Here is a 24,092-nt window from a genome sequence, read left to right on the forward strand (position 1 = left end):
TCAAAATCCTAACACATCACAATTTATTCATACAAGCTGCCCAGCTGATCTGGAAAGTGAATGAAAGCGCACACACATAATTTCTCTGTCCATGTGACTTTCTTTGTTTTCCGTGGTTCAACATTTATTATTTGTTAATTTTTGTGTGTTTTTGTTAAACAGTTCACCAATGTCATTGTCTGTTTTGTATACAGGAAACTATACAATTGTAATAAACCAGTGGTGTGCAACCTTTTTTCAACCATGACCCCCATATTTTATTTTATTCGTGTCGTGACTCCCGAGGGGATTTGAGTAGCACGGCACAATGCTTAGATCATGCCTGCGGCTATGGCAACCTCCCCTCCCCCAGAAAGACATCCGCGACCCCCTTAGGGGTTGCGCACCACTATAATACACAATGACAAATTTCAGCCACATTCAATAAGAAAGTCAAAATGACAGGTGTATGCATTAATTATACAATATTGATCAAGGTCCCAGGTGTGAATCTAGCAGTCAAACTGCTAATTGTCCCTCTCTTATCTTAGGCCACTGTAGTGTCTCTATAAATGATTGCATACTTTATTGTTCAAACATGATACTATGTTGAAATATAGTTGACCACTTTGTTATCTGTAGGGTTCTCTATTTTCCTTTTGTATATCTGGGTGTGTCTGTATTATGCATCTATATATTCTGATGTTTTCAGTCTGTGAGACAGGCCCGTAAACCACTTAAGTTGGTTAACATGAGGATTTTTTTTCACATTTCTCTTATTTTCACTAACCGTCTTGAATTTACACACAGATGAATTTGCTAATATAAGTGAATGACGGAAATTATTCTTTTATGACCTAGTTTTCTACATTTTAATTATTTTTCTTCTATTCCTTTGTTAAAATACATTTTTGGGTTTTATCCTGGTTTTCCCAGTATTTTTTTGCCAGATACAAATGAGCCTATTTTAGATGGCTTTTCAGTTTTTGAATAAAGAAATGTGTTTTTACTTCCTTAATATGTATATTAGTAATTTTCCATAATAAAGGTCATGCTTGATTGCTAAGATGTGTACTCGCAATTTTCTGTGAGATGACTTATTGCTCTACTTCCTGCTCCCAGCAGTTGATTTTAGAAAGATACTCAGGAATAGAATTATACTTAGTTTTGTTATACCAATTAAACTTCTGTTCAATATTTTCAAGCACAAACTTTAATACACAATATTTTTAAACAATGCAAATGAAAATGGTATAAAAATTGAAATAAAGTTTAATTGCAGGATTATATACATGTATTGAAGGCAATACATTTTTCTGATATTTGCTTGTGTGTGGGAGACAAATTTGAAATGTTTAGTTTAGGCATGTGAACGAATAGTCGAGTACCAGATAAGCAGCAGCTCACTGGGTAGCACTATCGACTATTAGATCACTCTCCCCTCCTTACCGCTCCCCACTGTTCTGCACTCTTAAAGGGACAGAGCAGAGCTGTTGAACAAAGATTGGTCCCCCACGCTGCCTCTCTGCATTCTGAAAGGCACAAAGCAGCGGCAGCTGGTCCCGCTTGTGTCTCAGCAGAACCCCCACCCCTACTGCCATTCTGCATTTTTAAAAGAGCAGTGGCAGCCCGTCCCGTGGGTTGCTGTCAGCACAAGCCTTCCTGCCCATCCATGCCCCCCATTGCTGCTCTGCATTTTTAAAGAGAATTTGCGACCACTCAACTAGCAAATTAATCACTATACAACATCACTACTTTAGTTAGCTTTCACATTTTACAGCATAAATGAACATACAGGCAGTCCCCGAGTTACACAGATCCGACTTATGTCGGATCCGTAGTTACGAACGGGGCCCTCTCCCTGGTCTCCAACAGACCAGGGAGAGGAAGCAAAGCGGCGGCTGAATCTGGACGCCAGTTCTGACTTACATACAGATTCAACTTAAGAACAAACCTACAGTCCCTATCTTGTACGTAACCCGGGGACTGCCTGTACTTTATATTTCTAAATATTTTCACTATAACATAGGTCAATACACCTCACCCAGTAATTTCTACATCAAGTTAACAACGTCTATTTGAGCTAGAGCATATGTTTTTAGAATAGTAATTATTAGTAAAGAAGTTAATTAAAATAAAATGCTATAAGACTGCGGAAGAGAAAAATGCTGCAAATATCCACCTCTTTTAAAGACAATCAACACAGAAATGATTTTCTTATTGTTTTTGCCATTATAGCACCATGATAAAATAATTTAATAGTTTAGACTACACGATCTCATTTTAATAGTTTGCTTCAAGTAGCTATAATCAAATCTATTTTATATAAATTCAAATATCAATCACTTATGAAATATTGAACAATGTATAATACTAAAGGAAAAATAAACAGTTTCAAAATAACCCCTTCAACTACTACATTATGAGGTCATTAGCCAACTTTGTAATTAAAGCTGTGTTCTTCTGCATTGACATTCTTACTTTTCAGACTTCATTGACTGAATTTAATTATTCAGTTCAACCATAATATCTCTTCGGTGGATAACTGAGCATTGTTTGATTTTAAGAAAACATTTACTAACTTTTGCAAAAATAACAATGTTTTCTTTCTGAGTGATCGTGTTTTGATCACTTATTTTTATGTTACTCAAAATAAACTACTGCCATCTCCACAGATAGATAATGCCATTTTTACATGAATCCTGTAAATCTAAATCCTAAGAGATGCCTATCTCTTAGGATTTAGATTTACAGGATTCATGTAAAAATGGCATTATCTAAAAATGGCATTATCTATCGGTGGAGATGGCAACATTATACATAGCTGTGCAATCTGAGAAGAACAATTTCCAGTCCATGTGAATTTTTCATGATTCCTGATTTTACTCTCCTTCCATAATCGATCTTATCATATGGATAAGACAAGCAATCAACAAAGGTTCTTTGCTCTAGTTTCTAGAGTGCATTATGGAATTTTGACTATAATATGGAAACCAGTGGATTTTTCTATATTTCTTATCTTGCTATGTCATACTTAAATTTTGAAGGCTATCATTGTGACTCTTTCTTTCTTTCCTCATTGACATAAAAACTTACATAAAGAAAGTTTTACTGAGTTTAGTTATGCAAAGTATTGGGGAACACATATGGACCCTTAGATGTTTCTTCAGTGCCCTAATTATAACATTAGTTTGACATCTAAATCAAAAAGTAACTTGACTGACTAACCTACTACAAATACTAGGAAGGTAACACAACATACAGTTTTAGCTGTATGGATTCTCTGCAGCATGGGAAGTATTAAAATACTACGGACCGTAGAGATACAATGCTCTTGTGTGAGAATTAGAGCATATCCAGGGCTTTTAACAGACTTCGGGCCCTAGGCAGTGTGTGTTTGCGGGGGGGCCAGCTCTGGGCCTCCAGAATGGGTAGGGTGTTAGATAAAAGGGGCGGAGCTAGGGACAGCCAGCCCTCAACTTCCCAGGCCATGCCAGTGCCACACTTCCCCCAGTCAGTCCTCTGTACCAACTGGACTGTGCCATGCGGGGATCCAGTGGCAATATAAAGGTCCCAGGGCTCTGGCTGCTGCTGTTGCTGTGGAAACAGCCCAGTAGTCTGCAGCCCCAGGATTTTAAATCGTTCACCCCCGCTTTCAGCGGCCCTGAGCATACCAAGTCAGAAAAGGCCAATAGACTACAGAAGCGTTTCTCTGCTTGTAACATTAAGTTAACATAAATGTTCAGATGTAAAACATTTCAAATAAAATGTTTATAAGTTCCTCTTTAAACATGTACTTACCTGCAGTAGAAATCATTGCTACAGACAGGCCTCCAGATTGGTAAGCAGATCACCTTTTCAAAATGTGAAAACAGGACATATTCAGGTGTCCCTGGCCATGTTAGAAGCCAGAACTAGGCAGGCTGAGCCCTGGACACTCTGCTTGCTGTAGGTGTGGTGGCCAAGAGCAGCCCCCGTTCCTTGAGGTGCACTGTCCAGGGGAGGTTGATGTCTGGGATGATGAGGAGAACCACAGCGACTCGGGTTCCCTAGGTAGGTCTTACTAATGCCCAATCCTGATTTCTGCCCTGGAGCAGAGGCAGGACTTCATGGGGAATAGGCGAAGCAGTAGGGTAGGATCTTGTGCTGGGAGGAGGAGGGGGGGCAACCTCATCCTCCTTCTCACTATAAATACACCAAGAAGAGGCTAGTGCCACCCCTGAACATCGGGCAGGTACAGACAGGATGCAGGACAAATGTTATCCTGGAATCATTCAGAGCAGGACTTAAAATGTACATTTAGGGATTGTCCTACACAATTAGGGATGGGAGGTCACTTCAGGTAAGCACTGAACTTACAGTTAAGAATGTGTTTAAGGGATTTCTTGAAATTAGGGTCACAAAGATTAAAATAGAGCCATAAAATGACTTTAAGTACATAAACTAATATTCATCAATATATCTAAAAGATTGCTATAAGTAGCAATGCTAAAAATATTAAAATTAAAGTTTTAGCTTTGTTGACAAGTGCTATTAGTGTTATGGTATCTGCCCATGCATGTGAGGTACACATATTAGAGCTGGGGAAAGGAGACTATATTTTGATTTTAGGTTGCAAAACACCTCTGGTGAATTTCCTCTACTAAAACCAGGCATGGTTGGTTTTTAAGAGTTCCATAATATCAATCCACAAAAAATAAAGTTTTTGGAGGATAGAGATAAAAGTTTTATTTCCATCCTTAGTGTAATGGGGAAATTGATTTCTTTTGAAAAATATTTGTTTTTAGGTTTTAGTTTTAAGAAACTAACCCAGTGTTGGGTTCCATTTTATCCAAACTGAGATATTCAACTCATCATTCACACATTTTGTTTGTGTATGCACTGTATTATTTCTTGGATGAAAATGCTAATTCTCCATTTAAGAGATCAGGTTACTTTTTTTTATTTGCAGCCTTATTGTTTTTGCTGATGATTTTTTCCTAACCAGAATACAGTATTAAAAACCCTGTGCCTGAAAATTTTTGTTGGGGTTTTTTAGGGTTGAGAGGGGTGTCATGGTGGGAGTACAGTGGCTGGGGAAAGTTGAGAGAGATTCATATCCTACTGAATGGTGTATTGTCCAGCAATCTTGAGGCTCAATTTTCAGAACTTGATAACTTGTCCTGTTGTTACATCACACTGACGAATGAATTTATAAATAAATTAACCTCTCTTTTTTTCTCTTTGGCAGATGCAAGACAAAAGTCTACCCTGATGAACTCCCAAATACAAGTGTAGTTATAGTATTTCATAATGAAGCCTGGAGTACTTTGCTTCGAACTGTTTACAGTGTTATAAACCGATCCCCACACAATCTGCTTTCTGAGGTGATCTTGGTAGATGATGCCAGTGAAAGAGGTATGACTCTTGCTCTACTCTTCTAATGGATAGTTATAATAATTTGATAGAGATTTACATATTTTGTTAGTGTCGCATGTGAGAACACAACAGAAGGAATTGTATATCAATGGAGTTTTGATCCTTAGCTCCAAAAACGGGGGTTTTTTTTTTCTTGGATTAAATAGATCAGTGATAATGATGCTTTTCATTTACCGTGTTGGACATCTGGTCATAAAGGTTTGTAATGTATTTGTGGAGGTGCTAAGACTTGGATGTTCCTGAGTCAGTAGTTGGCAGACAGTCTGACAGGGATTGAATGTTTACCCAGAGCTGTTACAATTAGAGTTTTGTTCCAATGTTCCAGACAGTGTTTCCCTCTAAGATTTTCTAAACATGAGAAAGTGAGTTTTGGCCTGTTCACCAATATTAAGGTCATGTGTGCTGGTTTGGATGTGTGCCACAGTAGCACCCAATTTATGAACACACACACACACACACACATTCCCATCCACTGGAGCAAAAACACCCCCCGCCATGCAGCATGTCCCGTTCCCAGCTGCTAGAGCAGACCCTTGCCCCCTTACCATGGCCATGCGACATGTCCCATTCCCGGTCACTGGAGCAGACATTCCCTCGCCATGCAGCAGGTCCTGATCCCGGTCCCTAGTGCCAGAACAGGCCCCGACCCCACCACCACCACATGGCAGCCCCAGCCACTGAAACAGGCCTCCTCCCCATACAAACCCTGCCACATGGCTGTGTTCTGGTTCTGGTTCCCCACCGCAGCGGCTCCCTCACCACATCGTCTCAGCCATCCTCGCCCACCGGAGCAGCCACCTGCTGCATAGCTCTCCAGAGGTGGTGGGCAGTTTAAGAATTTTTTGTGCACCTTAGCAGGAGCAATGGTTCCAGATAAAGAATATCATGAGGAATATGGCTCAGCTTCACAGGTGATTAATCAGCCCTGCCCAGTCAGTCAGCTTCTTGCAGGTTGCCCTGAGCCTCTGACTGGGTGGGGCTGATTAATTACCTGTGAAGTTGTGCTGCCCCACAGCTTAAGTAAACACTCATGGCATCCTGTGTCTGCTGCTCATTTCTCTTCTAACAAGGAAACAACTCACTCTTGAGCTTCAATCCTGTCCGAATGTCAGATGCTCAAACAGTTTCTTCAGATGAATCTTTGGTGAATAACAGTTTTTGTGTTTAATTTATATTGAGCCTGAATTTCACATAGTTTTGTAAACTACTAATTGGGGCTATATGAGGGTAGAAAAAAAAACAATTTTCAGTAACAAAAATCTGCTTTTGACAGTGTTAGTGATTAAAAAAATAAATTTAAAAGAATAGAACTGATGAAAGGCCAAAAAATCTGTCAGTGTATTTCCTTTGGATATCAAAATATTTGCACTGCACTGTACCAACCATGACAACTGCAGGATTTAGCAGCTGTGTTGCTAGATTTCTCTATGGGTGTCAAAACCTGTCCCCTGAAGGAAATGGTCAAAAAACACTGCAAGGGGCACCTTGAAGGTTTTCCTAGGCCTTCTGTCCTCTTCATGAAGCCTCCCCTCAGGAGTGGAGTCAGCAGGGGCTGGTAGCCCTGCTTCCCTGGGAGACTTCGCTGCTGGCTCTGCCGTATAAAGCTGAGCTTTATATGGCAGAGCCTGCAGCATGGGTGACCACTAAGATTTTTGCAGTCAAATGGTTACCTTTTAAAATCACTTTTTTATATCCCTATTGTCTACATTACCACAATAAGTTGTCCTAAGTGAATAACATAGCTGGATTTGACAGGTTACGTTGACTTACCGCACTGTATTCATTGCTCTGCATCGATGGGAGATGCTCTCCCATCAACTTATCTTACTTCTCTCCTTTTGGCAGACTTCCTGAGTGTTCTCTGTGATTGATTTAGCAGGTCTTTACTAGGCTTGTTAAATTGACCACAAGTGCATCGATCATAACAGCATGGCCTACATTGTAATCCTAGAATGTGAGCAGTGTTCTAAGATAAGCCTCCAGCACCTGGAAACTTATCTCTCATTCTTCAGAAAATCATCAAACATGTCTCGGATTATTTCCTGACTTGTGCTTCCAGGGCCTTCATTCTTTCAATGTTCATGCATGAAAATATTGTTAAATAATTGTTCTGAGTGACCAGTATGATGTATTAACCATAGAATTCTATTTTGAACTCTCACTGAATCTAATTTGAACCAAAATTTTTCTTTTATTTTTTAATTGCATATGGCAGATTTTCTGAAGTCCTCATTAGAAAATTATGTGAAAAATTTGGAAGTGCCAGTAAAAATTATTAGGATGGAACAACGGTCAGGACTTATTCGTGCTCGGCTCAGAGGAGCAGCGGCTTCTAAGGGCCAGGTCATCACTTTCCTAGATGCACATTGTGAATGTACTATAGGCTGGCTTGAGCCCCTGCTGGCAAGAATAAAGGAAGACAGGTAAGGAATGATTTATGTTCTGCTGCATGATGACGGTATCTGTTACAACTCTCTTGTTAAGGGTCTGTCAGAGGTTCTTTTATAGCCCTTTATTTTCAATATGGTTATATCTCTGCTAGGAAAATAATCTTCTTTGGCCTGAAGACACTGAAAACAAGTCATCAGCCCAACAACATTTTTAGTTTAAAAAAAAATGGTTCTGTACATTTTGTCTCACATTTGTGCCCCAAAATAATTTTTCAGGAAGTATTTTTAAATGGATTAAGATGCTTTAAAAGTTATTGTATCATTATTGCCACAGTGTCTCTGTCAATGTGGCTGGTAATAATTGTTAATAAATTATGCCTTTTTATTTCTGTGGTACATATTCAACATTTGGTTGGCAAACTAACTTGCCATCTTGGTTTGGCTAATGAGTGCTTATGTGTGCGGTGCATTCATCCACTGTCCCCATCTTTTCTTCTCTTTTGAGCTCACAAACAATTGGAATTGATGCTTATCCTGTGTTCCAAGTGGACAGTACAATGTATACTTGCTCAGCTGATGTGTTTAAGTGAGACCTCAGTTGCAAACAGAAATCAGAGCCAAAAGCTTTGCTATCATCACTTTTTGCTATTCTAAAATGCAAATTGTATGCACTTACATTTTATGTTGAGGAAGCAATGGTGTGTGTGTGTGTGTGTGTGTGTGTGTGTGTGTGTGTGTGTGTGTGTGTGTGTGTGTGTGTATGTATGAGAGACGGAGAGAGAGAGAGAGAGAGAGGCCTTCCTATCTACAAACTCAAATGTGTTCAAGATCAAAAAAGGCTCTTTGCCTCTCTTTGTGAAGTGCATAACCACAGAAGGATTGCAAGAAAACAATCCCTGAGTGACCCAGAGAGCAGAGGAGCAACAACATCTAGCTACACTAGCTCCACTACAGTACAGTACAGTAGCTCCTGGGATTACAGATGGACAGAGTGTCTCTTGGGTTGGAGGATCATGAGCGACTGTGCGGAGGAGGGAAGACCTGTGGTCAGGGTATGCATTGGAGGAAAGCAGTTACCAGCATCAGTTGAATGCTAGAGTAACAACTAAGGAGCTTCTTTAGCTGAGCAGAGAAGGAGCAACATGTGGTCGATGTGGAGGGTGTCTCGACAGAGAATAGGGCATAGGGAAAGGAGATGGGGGTAACTGTGCAAATATGTGGTGATCAAAGGTGTGGGGAAAGTTTACAAATAGTAGTTTTGTTTTGCTCTTGGGGCACGAAATGCAGCAATATCCCTTCCTTGAAGGAGGGGGGTATCTGTGTATGGGAATAGAAATCAGCAGTCTGAAATGGTGACAGGAGCTAACCCTAGTGGACCAGATTTGGTCTGCCAGCCGGAATTTATCCACCAGATGCACAAGAGGGAAGAAGGAAAGCCGACTCTTGTAGCCTTAGGGATTCAGCTTAATATAATATACTTTACTAATTGTTTACAATAATTTTTATGCAGCTGTTATTGGAGTGTTAGGGAAATGAACAGTATTTTAGATTGTGGTGCACCATTTGTATCTTTTAAAGTTTAACTACAATGTTTCTACTATAGAAGGGAGTTTTACTGTTTAAGCTTTGTGACTCATGTTACAAACAGTGTTACAAATTATGAACTGATAAAAAACATCAAGCATAGCAGAGAGAATAGCTATCCCACTGGGGATAAAACTACAACGTACAGCACCTCTTGCAGGAAAGTTAAAGCTATATGCTACAGCGGTCAGCTTGCCATAGCATCAGCAAAATTTAGGTGAATTTGAAAAGCTGTCTTAACTGTGGGGATTCTCTTTAGCTAGGACTCATACTGATACAGAAGACACTGAGAAATGTTACTGCAAGTAGAGTTGGTACTTCAAGTAGATGCACAGATTATGCTGTGTATGGACAGTTCTATCGTCTGTACCATGTTTGGACTTCTGAGTTGACATTGTTAACATGGACATCAGTTTAAAGGTCAATTATGCATTCCATAATAGAGCACTGAAGGGTGGAAATATGTATAGAAGTCATGGAAAAATATTTGTAAAGAGTAAGTGATGAAATTAAAATTAAATGTTTCATTACAATTTCAAATTTTATTCCAAATCTGAAACTCACCACAGATTTGCTGAGGTTTGAGTCAACCTAAATTAATTTTTGACCTAATTTGTATCAGCTTAATGCATTTGCATGGAAACTCTAGGGACCTCCTATTTGATTACTATGAATTAGTCCTGAAATCCGATAGCTTAAAGCTGGCTATAATTTGAAATTGGGAGGGTTGAACCTGGAGTGAAATTCAGGGAGTGCAAGCCTCTATAAACAAAAATGGGGATTTGCAAAAAATGTGAACCCGAGTAAATTAATTTTTGCACAATCTTGTTTCCAGTATATAAACTGTAGTGAGGGTCTTGATTCATATGCAGAGAAGCCATGACAGAAAGAGGTCTCTAGCCTATTAATATGTGTTAAAGTTGAAATTTCTTATTTAAAAATAATATTTTTTCTTATAGAAAAACTGTTGTCTGTCCAATCATTGATGTGATCAGCGATGATACATTTGAATACATGGCTGGGTCAGACATGACTTATGGAGGCTTTAACTGGAAACTTAATTTTCGCTGGTATCCTGTTCCTCAGAGAGAGATGGACAGAAGGAAAGGAGACAGAACCTTGCCTGTAAGGTAAGGAGAATGAGCAAAGGATGCTTGTGTATTATGACTGCATTGTATAATTGTAAGCATTGAAGTTTTATTTGTGGTTAATCATCTTAATTATTGAGATTTTAATAAATTAAATATATACATTTCCAGAAAGCATAAAGGTTCCATTTTCTCACCTATTCACAGAACTGCAATATAGTTATCAAAGCTGAGCAAATGCCTTGAATGTCTTCTGTGAGTATTAAATAAAATAAAAAAAATGAATTTGCTTTGGATATATTTGTGTCTCCTTTGCATTAATTTTCTTAAGTTTCTCTATTGAAGAAGTTCACTGCCTGGCATTTTCATGAAGACAATTAATTTTAAATTAGTATTTAGAAACTACTTGTGGAGAACAGCTTCCAAACTTGTAAAATTCTAATATTTTTCATAGAAACTTGATTCTAAAATTTATGCTCTTCCAGTCAGGGAATGGAAATGTTATCTACAATATGTGTGCAAACAACATTTCCCATTCTAGTATTGAACACTGTTAATGAATTGTTCGTGATCTACAGATTCAGATTTAGTTAAAGAAAGCATTTGGTGGCTCACTTTAATTTACATTTGAGAAACTTGTTTGATTAAATTATTTTCTGTGAATTATTTGTTCAATTCTAATACCTCTAATGGTCCTCATGACAACTAATAAAAATACTGAAAAGTGGATACAGTGATTTCAAACATGTGTAAGGCATAACGAAGGTTAGAAAATTCCCAGTCCAGCATGACCCATGACAGCGTGCAACAAACAGAGAAATCCAGCTCAGGTTGAAATAGCCAAAAGAAAGAGACAGGCAAGACGATGGATAACAAAAGAAATGTTCATAATTATTTGTTTAAAAAGGGCAGAAATCTGTAATTCTCTGTTACAATGTTATGTACAGAGTCTTGGATTTTCGTGGGTTTTTAAAAATATTTCTTCTTGACAGTGAAGTTATCAGGAACCCTCTTTTTCTTCCGTTTATTTATTAGGAAACATAAAAACTACAGAATCTTTATTCAGATTGGTATGTAGAATATAAGGATTAAATGCTCTTGCACAGCTGAGAGCGGGGAGCAAAGGTGCCTTTCTGACATCTGTCTGTTCCCTCAGTCCTGGATCCAAACTGCCTTGTTGCAGTAAACCTCCAAGAGTCTATTCTCACCATTGAGTATCCCTTTGGTGCAGGGCCTGGAGAGAAGGGGATAAAGCCACCTATGGCTGCTCTGTACTACTTGAGGACTCCTCCATGATGGTTGCCTTTCTAGCCAGCTTTAAGGGGATCAGGATTTGGTTCTTACATACTTGACTAGAAAGTTTAAGCCAAATTCTGTTTGGACATTGCTTCGAGGAATTGGACTCTGGAGAGTACATAATGGCCCTTTTTAAACTGCCAGCAATTTTGGATGGTTACTACAATTATTTCCAATTCCTAGTGTAAGGAAACAGTACCATGAGTACCACAGATAATAAATGTTGACTATTTAAATAATTACTACCATAAATGTTAGCAATGCTTCACATTTAGGGCTTAGTGCTTTCCTGCACCTAAGTACTGGGGGATTGGACTCAGGTATGTCTGTCAGGAAGTTGATTCTGTCTCCATGATTTTTGTAGTGATCCCAGCTCCACAGTCACTTTGTGATGCTTCTTAGCAGCACTAGTGTATGACAGTGATGGATCCTTTATGGACCCTATAGCAGTAGAGATGTATGGTAGCAGAGCACAGCTCAACCAGATGTCATCCTCATTTGTGACACACTTCTTTCCCAGGAAGAGGGCCTGGAGACCAGAAGTTGAGGGCCTGACTATAGTGCAGAGGAGCCTCTGTCAGATGAATTCTCTGCTGAGTGTTTGCAATTGGATTATAACTCCTTTTGTAGCACCTAAATGGTGCAGAAGGGCTATAACTCAGCTGGAGATTCTGGCCCATAATGAAGATGATGTTAAAAGGTGTTCTAGACCAGTGTTTCTCAACCAGTGGTACAAGTACCCTCGGGGGTATTTGAGAGAAGTTTGGGGCGGTACGTCAACACAACTGAAATTGGGAGAAAACTGAATTTTTGTTTTCAGTTTTACATGATTTATTATTTTTGTACTTTCTACACCTAAAAATGTCATTGCCCACCCGGCTACGATTAAGTTGTTTAAACAAATGTGTTACAACAGTAGAAAAAAATTGTGTCTGAAAACTGTAGGTACTGGGGGTACATATATATATATTTAAAGGGGTACTTTATAAAAAAAAAGGTTGAGAAACACTGTTCTAGAAGTCTAAACAGTTCTACCAAAGGGGGGGGCAATTGCCCTGGGGCTCCGCAGTTTTAAAGGGCCTGGGTCTCCCAGCCACTGCCACTGCTACAGCAGCAGACGCCGGAGTCCATGGCCTTTTAAATCCCCGCCAGTGCTACACAGTGCTGTGGGTGGCTCAGAAGGCTAATGTGAGGTGGCGTTGGGGTCCACCCCTTCTGGGAGCGTGGGAACTGCTCCCCCACATTGCCCAGGGGCCTGGAAATTCTCTTGGCCAACCTGTGTATACTGTACAATATATACACATGAACACACACAGAGCTATTGATGACCTGGCCTGGAGCAAGTATTGTCCCAAAGGGCAAAATTAGAAATAAGGAAACTATTTTCCCCATGGTCAAATCTTACTATTGTTATCTACAAATCCCCACAATAGCTGTTTCACTAATGCTGAGATGTTTGTGTAAAATCTCCAGAATTAAATCTTATCACCATCCCTACTGGCTCAGACTCTCTTCCCCACACCAAGTAGCTGCATTTTCCATGCCCCCTCCTGTACGGGCTTTCTTCCCTCATATCCCTTCACAGTGTTTCATAGGTCAACTTCCTTGTTCCACCTGTCCACTCTACCCAGCTCCTGAATAATAATACTGTCTTCTGGGGAATTTCAAGGAATTCAAAGAATGCTTCTGGCACCAGCCCTTATCAGTGCTCTCCTCTCCATGGTTACCAACTCCTTCAGTGAGAAAGAGTTTGTGTTTTTGAGAAACTTCCTGGTATTTTGGCTGGTTTGTGTAGGGCTTAACTGCTGATATTCTACAAACATTACTATTTTATAGATTGGTCCTGAGACAAAATTAGTCAACAGATTTTAATGAAACAAATCCTGTTATTAAAATAAAAATCCTGAAGAGGTTGGGAAAAGACAGAATAAGATATGTATTTGACAAGTACTTTTTGGTTTTAGCTTGAAGTGTTAAAAGTAGGCCCGCTGGAGATAATTAGTGAGTAAGGCAGAGGTATATAGGAAAATGTAACATATGTCTTAAGGTACTACTTAAATTATAGGATTGGGGTTATTTATTTTGGCATACAAACAATTATTAACTCTAGGCATGCACAGACAGTGCATTCACAAACAGTGAAATCTAAGCAACAAATCATTTCTTCTGGTCGATTTTCCCATTCTATAAGCATCTGGATAAAGTACTGTGAGTTTGTATTTAAACCTGTTTTTCAGTCTAATAGATCAAATTGGTGTGTGTAACACCACTGACTTTATTTTCTTCCATGTGTAAAGAATACCCCTCCTGTTTGCTAGCGTTGTGGGAGGCTAAGCCTGAGGCTGCTTGGTGTGCTCTGCACAGTGTATATTGTGTGTGTATGCTCCTCAGACCAGACCCACTCAGACAAACCACCAGGAACAGGCTTTATTCTGTAAAAAACATAAAACAGGATTACAGTTCAGCAGCCCCTCCTCTCAGCATGCGAGCTGCTTCTAGCACAGTACCTGCTAGACCCTGCTGGGGGCAGAGGACACATCCTGGCAGGAACCAGGAAGTTCTCCCAACATGCTGCAGTTTGTAGTCCACAACTTGTAGTTCCCAGCGCTGCTGCTGAAACACACTGGACTTTGTGCTACACCTATATATATAATACAAGCATTGCACCCAAATTTTGCTCTTAGGTGCGCTGAAAGTTAATTGAAAGAAGAGTATTAGATAAAGTATCTATTATCTATAATAAGGTAATATTGATCAATACTTACCTTCCCTTTTTGTACTGAATAGCAACAAGCATACACTCTAGTATTGAAGTATTAAAGACCTTTACCACCTTTAGTAAGAAATAGCTGGATAATTCACTTGTCTGTCACTCAACTCTCTTATGAAGAAAAGTCTTACCAGAGCTCAGTCATCTTACATTTACTCAGTGTTGCCCAGTAGTGACGAAACAGAGCATTACTCCAAATTTCTCTGTTTTATCTTTTTTGTAAAGTTTATTGAGAAGCAATCCTATGCCAGGTTCATCCTATTTTTTTGGCTCATCTTGGTTCAGTATCTTTTTCAACATTCACTCAGTTATGTGAATTTTGAGGATTGTACTTGCTTTGGTGATTCTATCTCTTTTCTGTTTGGTTTTATGAGAAGCAATCCCATTCCAGGGCCAACTCATTTTCCTGACACAACCAAACCCTTATATTGCTTTAAGTTATGATAAGAGGAAGCTATATACCACATTTTATGGTTGTAGCTCTTACCGTTTAGGAGTTCTTGATCAAACAGACAGACAAACAAAGTCTATAAAATAAGTTTAACATGAAATTGACAGTAAACTCTAAGCAGTAAGGATGTTCAAATTAGGTTAATTTACTAATCAATGACTCGATTATTCGATAGGGAGAGGAGCAGTCTCAGTCCTGGCTTATGCTGGGACCAAACCCTGCTCTGCAATTTAAAAGGTAGTAGGAGCTAGGCAGCCTGCCCTCCAGCTCCCACTGCATTTTAAATTGCAGATCCACGGGGGGTTTGGTCCCGGACCCGGTGTGATCAGGGACTGAGCCAGGCTGCCTGCCCACCCGGCTCCCACTACAGCATTCAGAATTCTGATACAGCAAATTGTAAATGCTCTGAACCAATGTACAGTCACTGCTGTCATTCTTCTTAATAAATGTGTCCCCTATTTTGCTCCCATGCTTTTTTCCTGTTAAACACCGCTCCAATGTCCATTTTCCCTTTCTTGTTTTTTCCTCACCACACAGCTAGGAAGTTTACCTATTTTTTTATAAGGTCAACATGATATCTTCTCTTCTCCAATAATAATTTTACACTTACATGATGCATTTCATCCAAAGAACTCCTTGCACTTTTACAAAGTTGGATACTGTCCCCAGTTTATAGGTTAAAAAAAAAAAACTTAAACAAATGGTCTTGTAGCACCTTAGAGAATAACAATATGTACCATCATGAGCTTTTGTGGGTTCAACCCACTTCTTCAGGTGAGTGGAGCAAGAGAAGTGCAGAAACTCCAAAAATGTAAAGCAGAAAAAGAAAAGAGAGGGGGAGGAGAGAAAGGAAAAAAAATCCTGTCAGTTATAGTGTCCATGCTAAATGAGGTTAATAGAATGGGCTGCAGGTGTTTGATACTTAGTTTTTTATGTCATTTGGGTATTGAATATAACGGCCCATCCAGTTAATATCTTTGTTCAGTCCCTGACTGTAGAGGTAGTAAGTGACCAGCCCAAAACCATACACCCAACCTGGAATTAGATCCAACTCTCTCCTCCTGCTGCCCTGTACCCTGTCTACTAACGCTATGTTACATTATTCATCATTCCAGACATATTCTACATTTTTTCTTTCAGCTGAGAAGTGAAATAAAGGTTACTAGCTTACACTGGGGACAAAGAATACATTTGGATATTAATAACCACCCAACAATTTTCAACCAAAATTCAAAGAGAAAAATAAATCAGAACCTTTACTAAAGTTTGAGTTCACTGGATTTTTCTCAGGCTTGATTGTTATCTTTCTTTTTCCCCACAAATGTAATTATTTTAATGTTTAATAAAAGCACCAAAAACCAAAAACTAAAATTACTGAGTGAGGAGGGAAATAGGAGGAGACGGGTGGGGGTGGGGGCAAAGTGGGGCAAATCCCCCAAAGGTAGATTGATTTCTGGAGCCAAAGTAGTTTCTCATGATTGCAACCAACACAGAAATTATAAAACCAACAACCATCAGCTGAAAGAATGTACAGAACACAAGGAGAAGTTATTAAATCAAAAGACAGCAGGAGTATGTTTGAGTAGCAGTTACAATAACTTTGAAACCACTATTCTTGTTTAGCTTTAGATGCAAAATAAAAGAACTATAAATCAGAGCTTCATATAAATAATTACAGACATCAATTCAGCATCCAGCTGTGACTAATTAAAATGGAGTAACAAACCCTAGGAAATAACTAACCATATACCTTTGTCAAGTGGCTGTTTTACCACTGTCCAAATGATGAAGCACAGGATTAACCACATCTCATATTCTTGTTAAACAGAGCTACTTCCTTAATATTTTCCTCTAGATAGTCTTTCATACTATATTTTCACTCTGCAAAGCTCCTGTGTCTTTGAGAGAGTTCAATCCTGCTTTTGTCCGTGTGCCAACCTATTATCATGCCTCAGGCAACAGAAGAGTGTCTGTGCTGAGAACAATTTAAACACAGCTTGTGTCTTCATACCTAGGATGTCAAAAATACCAGTTTTTTTGTGCTATGCATGTTAAAGCTGTCCATGCCAGTCCATCTTTCCTTTTCCTCCTTAAAAGCTCATCCCCCAGGTGCTAAAATTTGATTCACCCTTTTAGGCATTTTTGTTTTCTTTCTAGGCACTTTATTACTATGCCAACTACTATGAATAAAAATAAAAGAACAAATATATGCAGAAAATAGGGAGCATACCTTTTTTAGTTCCCTTCTCATTCTCCTTCCCAACAACTGGATGATGTCTGATACCAATAAGGACCGATATGAATAGAATCCTTATTCCAGATTTCATATAGCTAATGTCCTTATTTATCTTACATATACCTTGTCTTTGTGTATAGTTTGCACTTCTGGCTGTCTGTTGAGGCAGTCAATAACAATGGCTAACCTGGGCTATGTCTACACTGGCGAGTTGTTGCACCAGAAGTATGCAAATGAAGCTAAGTGTGGAATATCTCCGAGCCTCATTTGCATACCTAATGAGCCACCATTTTTGCGAAAGAGGGATTTTTCCTGAAAATAATCAGCATGGCGGCATTGTGCAAGAGGGTTTTTCGTGTGCAAGAAGGGGCATTGTAGACAGCTCCTTCTAGCGCAAGAGCCTCTTCTGCAAAAATGGCGGCTCATTAGGTATGCAAATGAGGCTCGGCGATATTCCACGCTTAGTCTCATTTGCATACTTCTGGTGCAACAACCCGCCAGTGTAGACAGAGCCCCAGTGAGGAGGGCTTTAAATTAGGATTGAAGGGGCTAGATGATAAAAAACAATAGATAGGTTGAAAAAACATGGAGACTTATGAGAAGGGTTGAAATGGAAGCTGCCAGAACTGCAAACATGAGTCAGGCAGCTCCTATTGGCTGGTTCCAGCCCCAGGTGATCTGTAAGATTATGTAGTGGGGGAGGCAGCGCATGAAGCCCTACCCAGGAGTGCTCAGCATTCAGAGATGCACATGGTTCCATAGCTGGTCATTTTGAACAATGTGTGGGGGTGTAACAGGCAGGGAGCCTATCTGAGGGTATCTTTGGGGATGGGATAGATTCAAAGGTTTGGCATTCTGGATCCAGCCTGTGGGTCATATTTTGCCCATTCCTGATTTACATGCACAAGCTCACTATTTTAAAAGCCCCTCCTCCAATCTCAAACTAAAACTCAATTGAAATTGCTGCGAGTCACCTGCTTTCACAATAAATCTGCAAAAATGAAAATTTTCAGATTTTGATCCAAAACATTGGGGCTTTAATATTGTAATTCCATGCAAAGATGAGAAAATCTCTACTTTGAAAAGCCAATGGGACGACTCATTTCAATAAAATAACTTCTGACGTGTATTTGCAAAACAGTGCTCATATTTTGGCTTATGTTTGTTCATGCAATGCTACATGCAGGTTTTTTACAAAACATTTGTGAATGGTGATTTCTTGATGAACCTGGTCAGTTTTAAATATATAAATAAAACTGAGTAAACTTAAGTAGTTTTAGGTTTAAATGTAGTGATTTCACACACAAATAGAGATTGTTATTAGTCACTAATATAATTGTCATATAAAGCTAATATTTTGTATTGGTAAGCACTTGCTAAAACATAAAATGAAGAAGTATATAAAAATTACAGGAAATTTTGTTTCTTCCCCTGCTTGATGATAATCACCCATTACAATATTGTACAGTAAAATGCTCCAGTCAAGTAAGGGGCCATAGCCAAAAATTATTAGCATCTGTTCAGTTTCAACAAACATCTGTTTTGTTTGTCATTATATCTCAGAGGGTCATTGATATTTTTGTGGCAGAAATCTAGCAAGATTGAGGGCAGTTAAGTCATCCCATGTCTCAAAGCTGCTTAACTATATTGAAATGACAGATAGTTAATTATCTGAGCTTGCAGGGTAGAGAGCATAGGGAGAAAAACAACTTATGAAATGTAGATAAATGCAGAGGTTCAATATCATTTGGTTGTTCTTTACTGAGCTATGCTATCTTAGGAAGAGTTGTGATCGTAAACTCTGGCACAATAGGAAATAATTATGCAAAGCCAAAATTCCTTGATTCATTAAATATCTTGCTAAATGAGAGGTATTTATGGCAGCGTTATTTTTAATGTCTAATGCTGTTAAAATTATATACTATATGGTGTCAGCTTTATATATCTTACAAAATATATTTATGGGTATATAAAATACATTTCTACATGGAGGACTTCAAGGAAATCTCTTGGCAGTGTAGCTCACTGGCACTAGCAATAGTGGGACTGATAGTATAAACCAGTAACCAGCTTTCTTTACCACCAGGGCAGTTACACAGGGCATACTAGCACTCCTGTTATTATTGTGCACCAGTGAAGTTGTGTTGGTGCTAAAATAAGAGTGAAAGAAGTCCCTCAGTGTGCACAAAGTTGTCTGTTTCCAGGTATTTGGGTGTGTATTAGGGCTGTCAAGCGATTAAGATTCAATGGTACAGCACTGCATGGAGCCCGGGATCAGCTAGAATCCCCAGCTGACCCCAGGCTCCATGCAGTGCTGCCCCTTTGAACCGCAACACGGAGCCCAAGATCAGTTGGAGTTCCCATCTAATCCCGGGCTCTGCTTTGCGCTACCCATTGGAAACGCCACCCCGGCACCTCAAAGGGGCAGCACATTAGGAGCCTGGGATCAGCTGGAGTGCCCAGCTGACCCTGGGTTTCACTGCCACGGGGAGCCCAGGATTAGCTGAGAGTTCCAAGCTGACCCTGGGCTCCACGGCTCCCCTTTAAAATGCCACCTTTGTGCTGCTGCCCCTTTAAAATACTACTTCCACATGCATTTGAAGGGGCAGCCCAGAAGCCCGGGATCAGCTGGGGAGTCCCTCATCTGACCCCGGGCTCCACTGCCCCTTTGAAACACATGGAGGTGGCATTTCTGAGGGACAGCCACCGCACAACTGATCCCTGGCTCAGCTGCGAGGTGGCTGCTCCTTTGAAACATCACCTCTGTGTGTTTCAAAGGTGCAGTGGAGCCCCGGGTCAGCTGGGGAGTCCCCAGCTGATCCCAGGCTCCGCGTTGCACTGACCCTTTGAAGCGCCACAGCAGCACTTCGAAGGGTCAGCGCAGCATTAATGCCTGCGATTAATGCGTTAAAAAAAATAACGAGCTAATCCTGGACTGTGTTAATCTCAGGTGTTAACATGTCAGTTGACAGCCCTAGTGTGTATAAATATATGTACTTTAATAGAGCTGAATGGGTAATGCAAACAATTTCCCTAAATACTCATCAATATTTTTGAATTAATTCTATTGAGCTATGCTCATTTGAGCAATCAAAATGACATCTGCATTTTCAGAAAGTCATCTGCAATGTCACAGTCACAAGTATTCATGGACACTGAATTTTAAATTCACACACACAAGTATTTGTGTTGGAAGTGATTGCATTGCTTATCTATTCAAAGAGGAGAAGCCTATGACATATGTGACCAAAGTCAAGGAGCAAATTACAAATTGTAAATATACTGTGTATTTGATATTCCGCCTTTGCAAACACTCCATTGTGTAACAGAGAACTTGCTGAATAAATTAATTGTTCAATTTACTAAATGTTTTATTCAGCTTTATATTAAAGCTGTTTGTTCATCTATATATGTATCTGTATGCAGTGTAATAGAAAATATTACTTAAAAATGTATATTTTAATCAAGTGTCATTCATTTTATAATAGTTCTTAATTCTGAGAATAAAACAACTATTTAATTTCTGTATTTGAATACCCGTCTCTAATTAATAGTTATTCTCATTTTTTGTGCTCAGATGTAGCAAAGGACTTAAGCACATAACATTTCATTACTTTAATGGAATGCTTTAAAATGAAGCTTATGCTTAAGTGCTTCATCATAACAACACCTTAAATATTAAAGGCAAGAGTGTAGATTTAGAACCTGCCTTTAGTAAGGAACAGGGCTTAGCAACACCATCAGAGCAGAGCAGACAATTAACTGTGACTCAGACAGTAATGTGTTCTTTGCCTCCCCTTTTGTAATCTGTTATTGGTCTATACCAGAAGCCAGTCACTTCAGCCTCCACACTGTCTCAAATTTGCTGACTAGTTTTCAGGAGCGGGTCAGTCAATCCCCCCAGACCCTGCTTGCTCACTTACACAAGAATGGAATAGTATTTCCACAGTAGTTGCTATCCTTCCCACATGGTGCCCCACTTTTTTGCACATGCAGAGGATTGACACTCTCCTGCACCTTCTTATTCCACTACATGGTATTGTAAGGGCATGTCACAATCCTGCCATAAGGAATTTATAGATTAACTGAAGTGTGGAGGGCCACATTTTCAATGTGAAAGATTATAGAACATAAAGACCTCAGTCTGAAATACTAGAAAATATAATTAAAGTTCTGCATAGCCATGTTTATAGGGTCAAGTTCTAACTTAGATTTCCTGTTAGTTCTGTCCTCCCCCCTTCGCTGTGCACTAGTGTTTAGGGTGACAGTTCCATAGCTGTGCTGATAAAACTTTTGGTTATGAAATTATCTCAGCCTTTATTCTTATGCTAAGAGAAGCCCAGAGCTGTGTCTGTGAAGCCTGAAATTTGTACTGTTTCCATAATATATGTTTCTGTTATCTCAGATAAACTTTGGTCATTAATGTAGATTTAAACTATAAAACAATCTTTGCAGGAAAACAGGATATTTTTACTCATAGAAAATTTGCACCCTAATTGGATTTGTCTGTTGTAAAGATTTATAATCCACTTAAGAGAGATTATGCCTGGTAATTTTATGAACATTTAGTCTCTCAAAAAGAAGAGCTACAGGCATTAAACTCTCTTCACTAAGCAGTTTAGATTGGATTTAAACTGCTATTCCAGATGCAAAAGGCCAATATTCCATCCACTTAAATTGATTTTTTTAGGTGCATTATAAGGAAGTAGAATTTCATGTACAGAATAATGCTGCACTTCTTACTCGAGTAATGCTTTCGTTGTCAGTGGGAGTTTTTTTTTCCTGAATAAGAAATGCATTATTGGGCCTACTGCTGGAGTAGAAATTCTAAACCATATTATTATTTTATATATTTTAATTAATGCAATTAGGATATATTTTCTATTTAAAAGGTCTGGAGACTGTGCTATAATATAAATTATTAAAGTTCACAGTGTCTTTCAAAAAGTATTTTTCTTTTTTCCTTTGTTTTGTTTTGTTTGTGTTTGTTTTCAACTAGGACCCCTACTATGGCTGGTGGCCTATTTTCTATTGACAGAAACTACTTTGAAGAGATAGGAACTTACGATGCAGGAATGGATATCTGGGGTGGAGAGAATCTTGAAATGTCTTTTAGGGTAATTCCCATTTTACTTCATTTTCTGACAATCAACAGTTATTCTATAATGGCATGTACATTGCAGATGAGGCACTTCTGTTTTAGCTAAAATGCAAGTTCTGGATTATTTTAAAATTCTAAAAATAACTACAGATGCCTTCCTTCTATAACTACAGATGCCTTCTATTCTTTTTAAATATGAGCCATGCTCTCTGCGGAATTTCATATCCTGCAGCATAGTGACTTGATTTCTGTCAGATACAGGCGTTTTGCCACCAACAAGAATAAAATCTCTTTGAATGAAATGCATTTATTTTGTAAATTACCTTTTAAATCAAATGAAAATTGGAAAATTGAGGCTTTGATGAATAAATGATTAGGAAAGATGTGAATAATAAATATGATATGATGTATTGCAGTTTTTACAAGGCAGAGTAGTGTGCAAAATAAAATAAAATTTCTATCCATAAAGTTTTGTCAAGCAGACATCATTGCTTCTAGAAGATATCAATGGAGACTTTGGCAGTATCTTAACTACATAGTGTTAAAGCATACATATTTTATTCAGTGAAGTAGGAAAAAAATTATATCCTTCTAAGTTTCTTTTGCCTTGAGTCTTTTTGCTTTAAAGTATCAGATGTGAGAGAGAGAGAGAGAGAGAGAGAGAGAGAGAGAGAGAGAGAGAGAGAGAGAAATGTACTTTGTGCTGGGTACAAAGGAGCAGACAGTCTCTACGGGTCGCCAAGCAAGGTTGGGGGGACGGCTCCGTGCTTGGTGAAAGGGGAGGAGCCGAGGGAAGCCGGCCCTCAGCACTCCCCAGAGCAGGGTGATGCCCCTGCAGTCATTAGCATTGCCCAGAGCATGTGGCACAGCACTCCAGCAGCAATCTAAAGGACCTGGGGCTCTAACTGCCGCTGCTGCTACTTCAGCAGTGACAGTGGCCAGAGCCCTGGTCATATTTGAATTGCTGGGCCTCGGGACACCTGTTCCCTTTACCCCTTCATCCTCCCATTGGCTGGGTATAAATGTAAATTAATGTCTGAGATTTATAATGAGTAGTCTTAACCCATAGAACAGGCATTTTGAAACTAAAATTGCTGATGTGAATTAAACCATGGCCCAGTGAACCTGGACACAGTATTCTATAATTGTTAAAGAAAAGCCTAACAGATATTCCTATAAAAACTTAAGAAACAATGAATAGTCTAGCAGCACCTTAAAAACTAACAAAACATGCAGATGGTATCATGAGCTTTCGTGGGCACAACCCACTTCTTCCGATGACTGGAGTATTAAAAGTCCAGATCCAAGAATAAAAAAGGGAAGTGGGGAGGAAAGAGAGGGGGAGAAGAAAAAAATAGTGAATTGGATTGTTCAAGTTTCAAGAGGCTGATAAGAACAATTTGCACCTCTATAAGTACCAGTTGGTTGGTTGGTTAAGTCATTAGGATATGGAAGGTAGTGTGCGAGCCAGCCAATATCTTTATTCATTCGATATCGGCTGGCTCGCATGCTACCTTCCACATCCTAATAACTTAACCAACCAAACAAACAATGGGTACTTATAGAGGTGCAAATTGTTCTTATCAGCCTCTTGTAACTTGAACAATCCAATTCACTATTTTTTTCTTTACTCTCCTTCCCTTCCCTTCCCCCCCCCCCACTTCCCTTATTTATTCATGGATCTGAACTTTTAATACTCCAATCATCTGAAGAAGTGGGTTGTACACACGAAAGCTCATGATATCATCTACATATTTTGTTAGTCTTTAAGGTGCTGCT

At 39.2% G+C, this 24,092-nt stretch overlaps 1 protein-coding gene across 3 annotated transcripts in view; it reads left to right on the forward strand.

Annotated features, from left to right (window-relative positions):
* The window catches only part of GALNT13 (polypeptide N-acetylgalactosaminyltransferase 13), a 344,283-nt gene that overhangs the window by 176,586 nt on the left and 143,605 nt on the right, over positions 1–24,092 (forward strand). For all 3 annotated transcript variants that reach the window (XM_075933416.2, XM_075933418.2, XM_075933417.2), the window contains 4 exons: positions 5,210–5,376; positions 7,613–7,820; positions 10,331–10,501; positions 22,212–22,329. In XM_075933416.2, coding sequence (XP_075789531.2) covers positions 5,210–5,376; positions 7,613–7,820; positions 10,331–10,501; positions 22,212–22,329 — 664 coding nt within the window. The remainder of the gene's footprint in view (positions 1–5,209; positions 5,377–7,612; positions 7,821–10,330; positions 10,502–22,211; positions 22,330–24,092) is intronic.

Source organism: Pelodiscus sinensis, chromosome 7 (assembly GCF_052426305.1).
Source record: "Pelodiscus sinensis isolate ZL-2025 chromosome 7, ASM5242630v1, whole genome shotgun sequence".
Taxonomy (NCBI): domain Eukaryota; kingdom Metazoa; phylum Chordata; order Testudines; family Trionychidae; genus Pelodiscus; species Pelodiscus sinensis.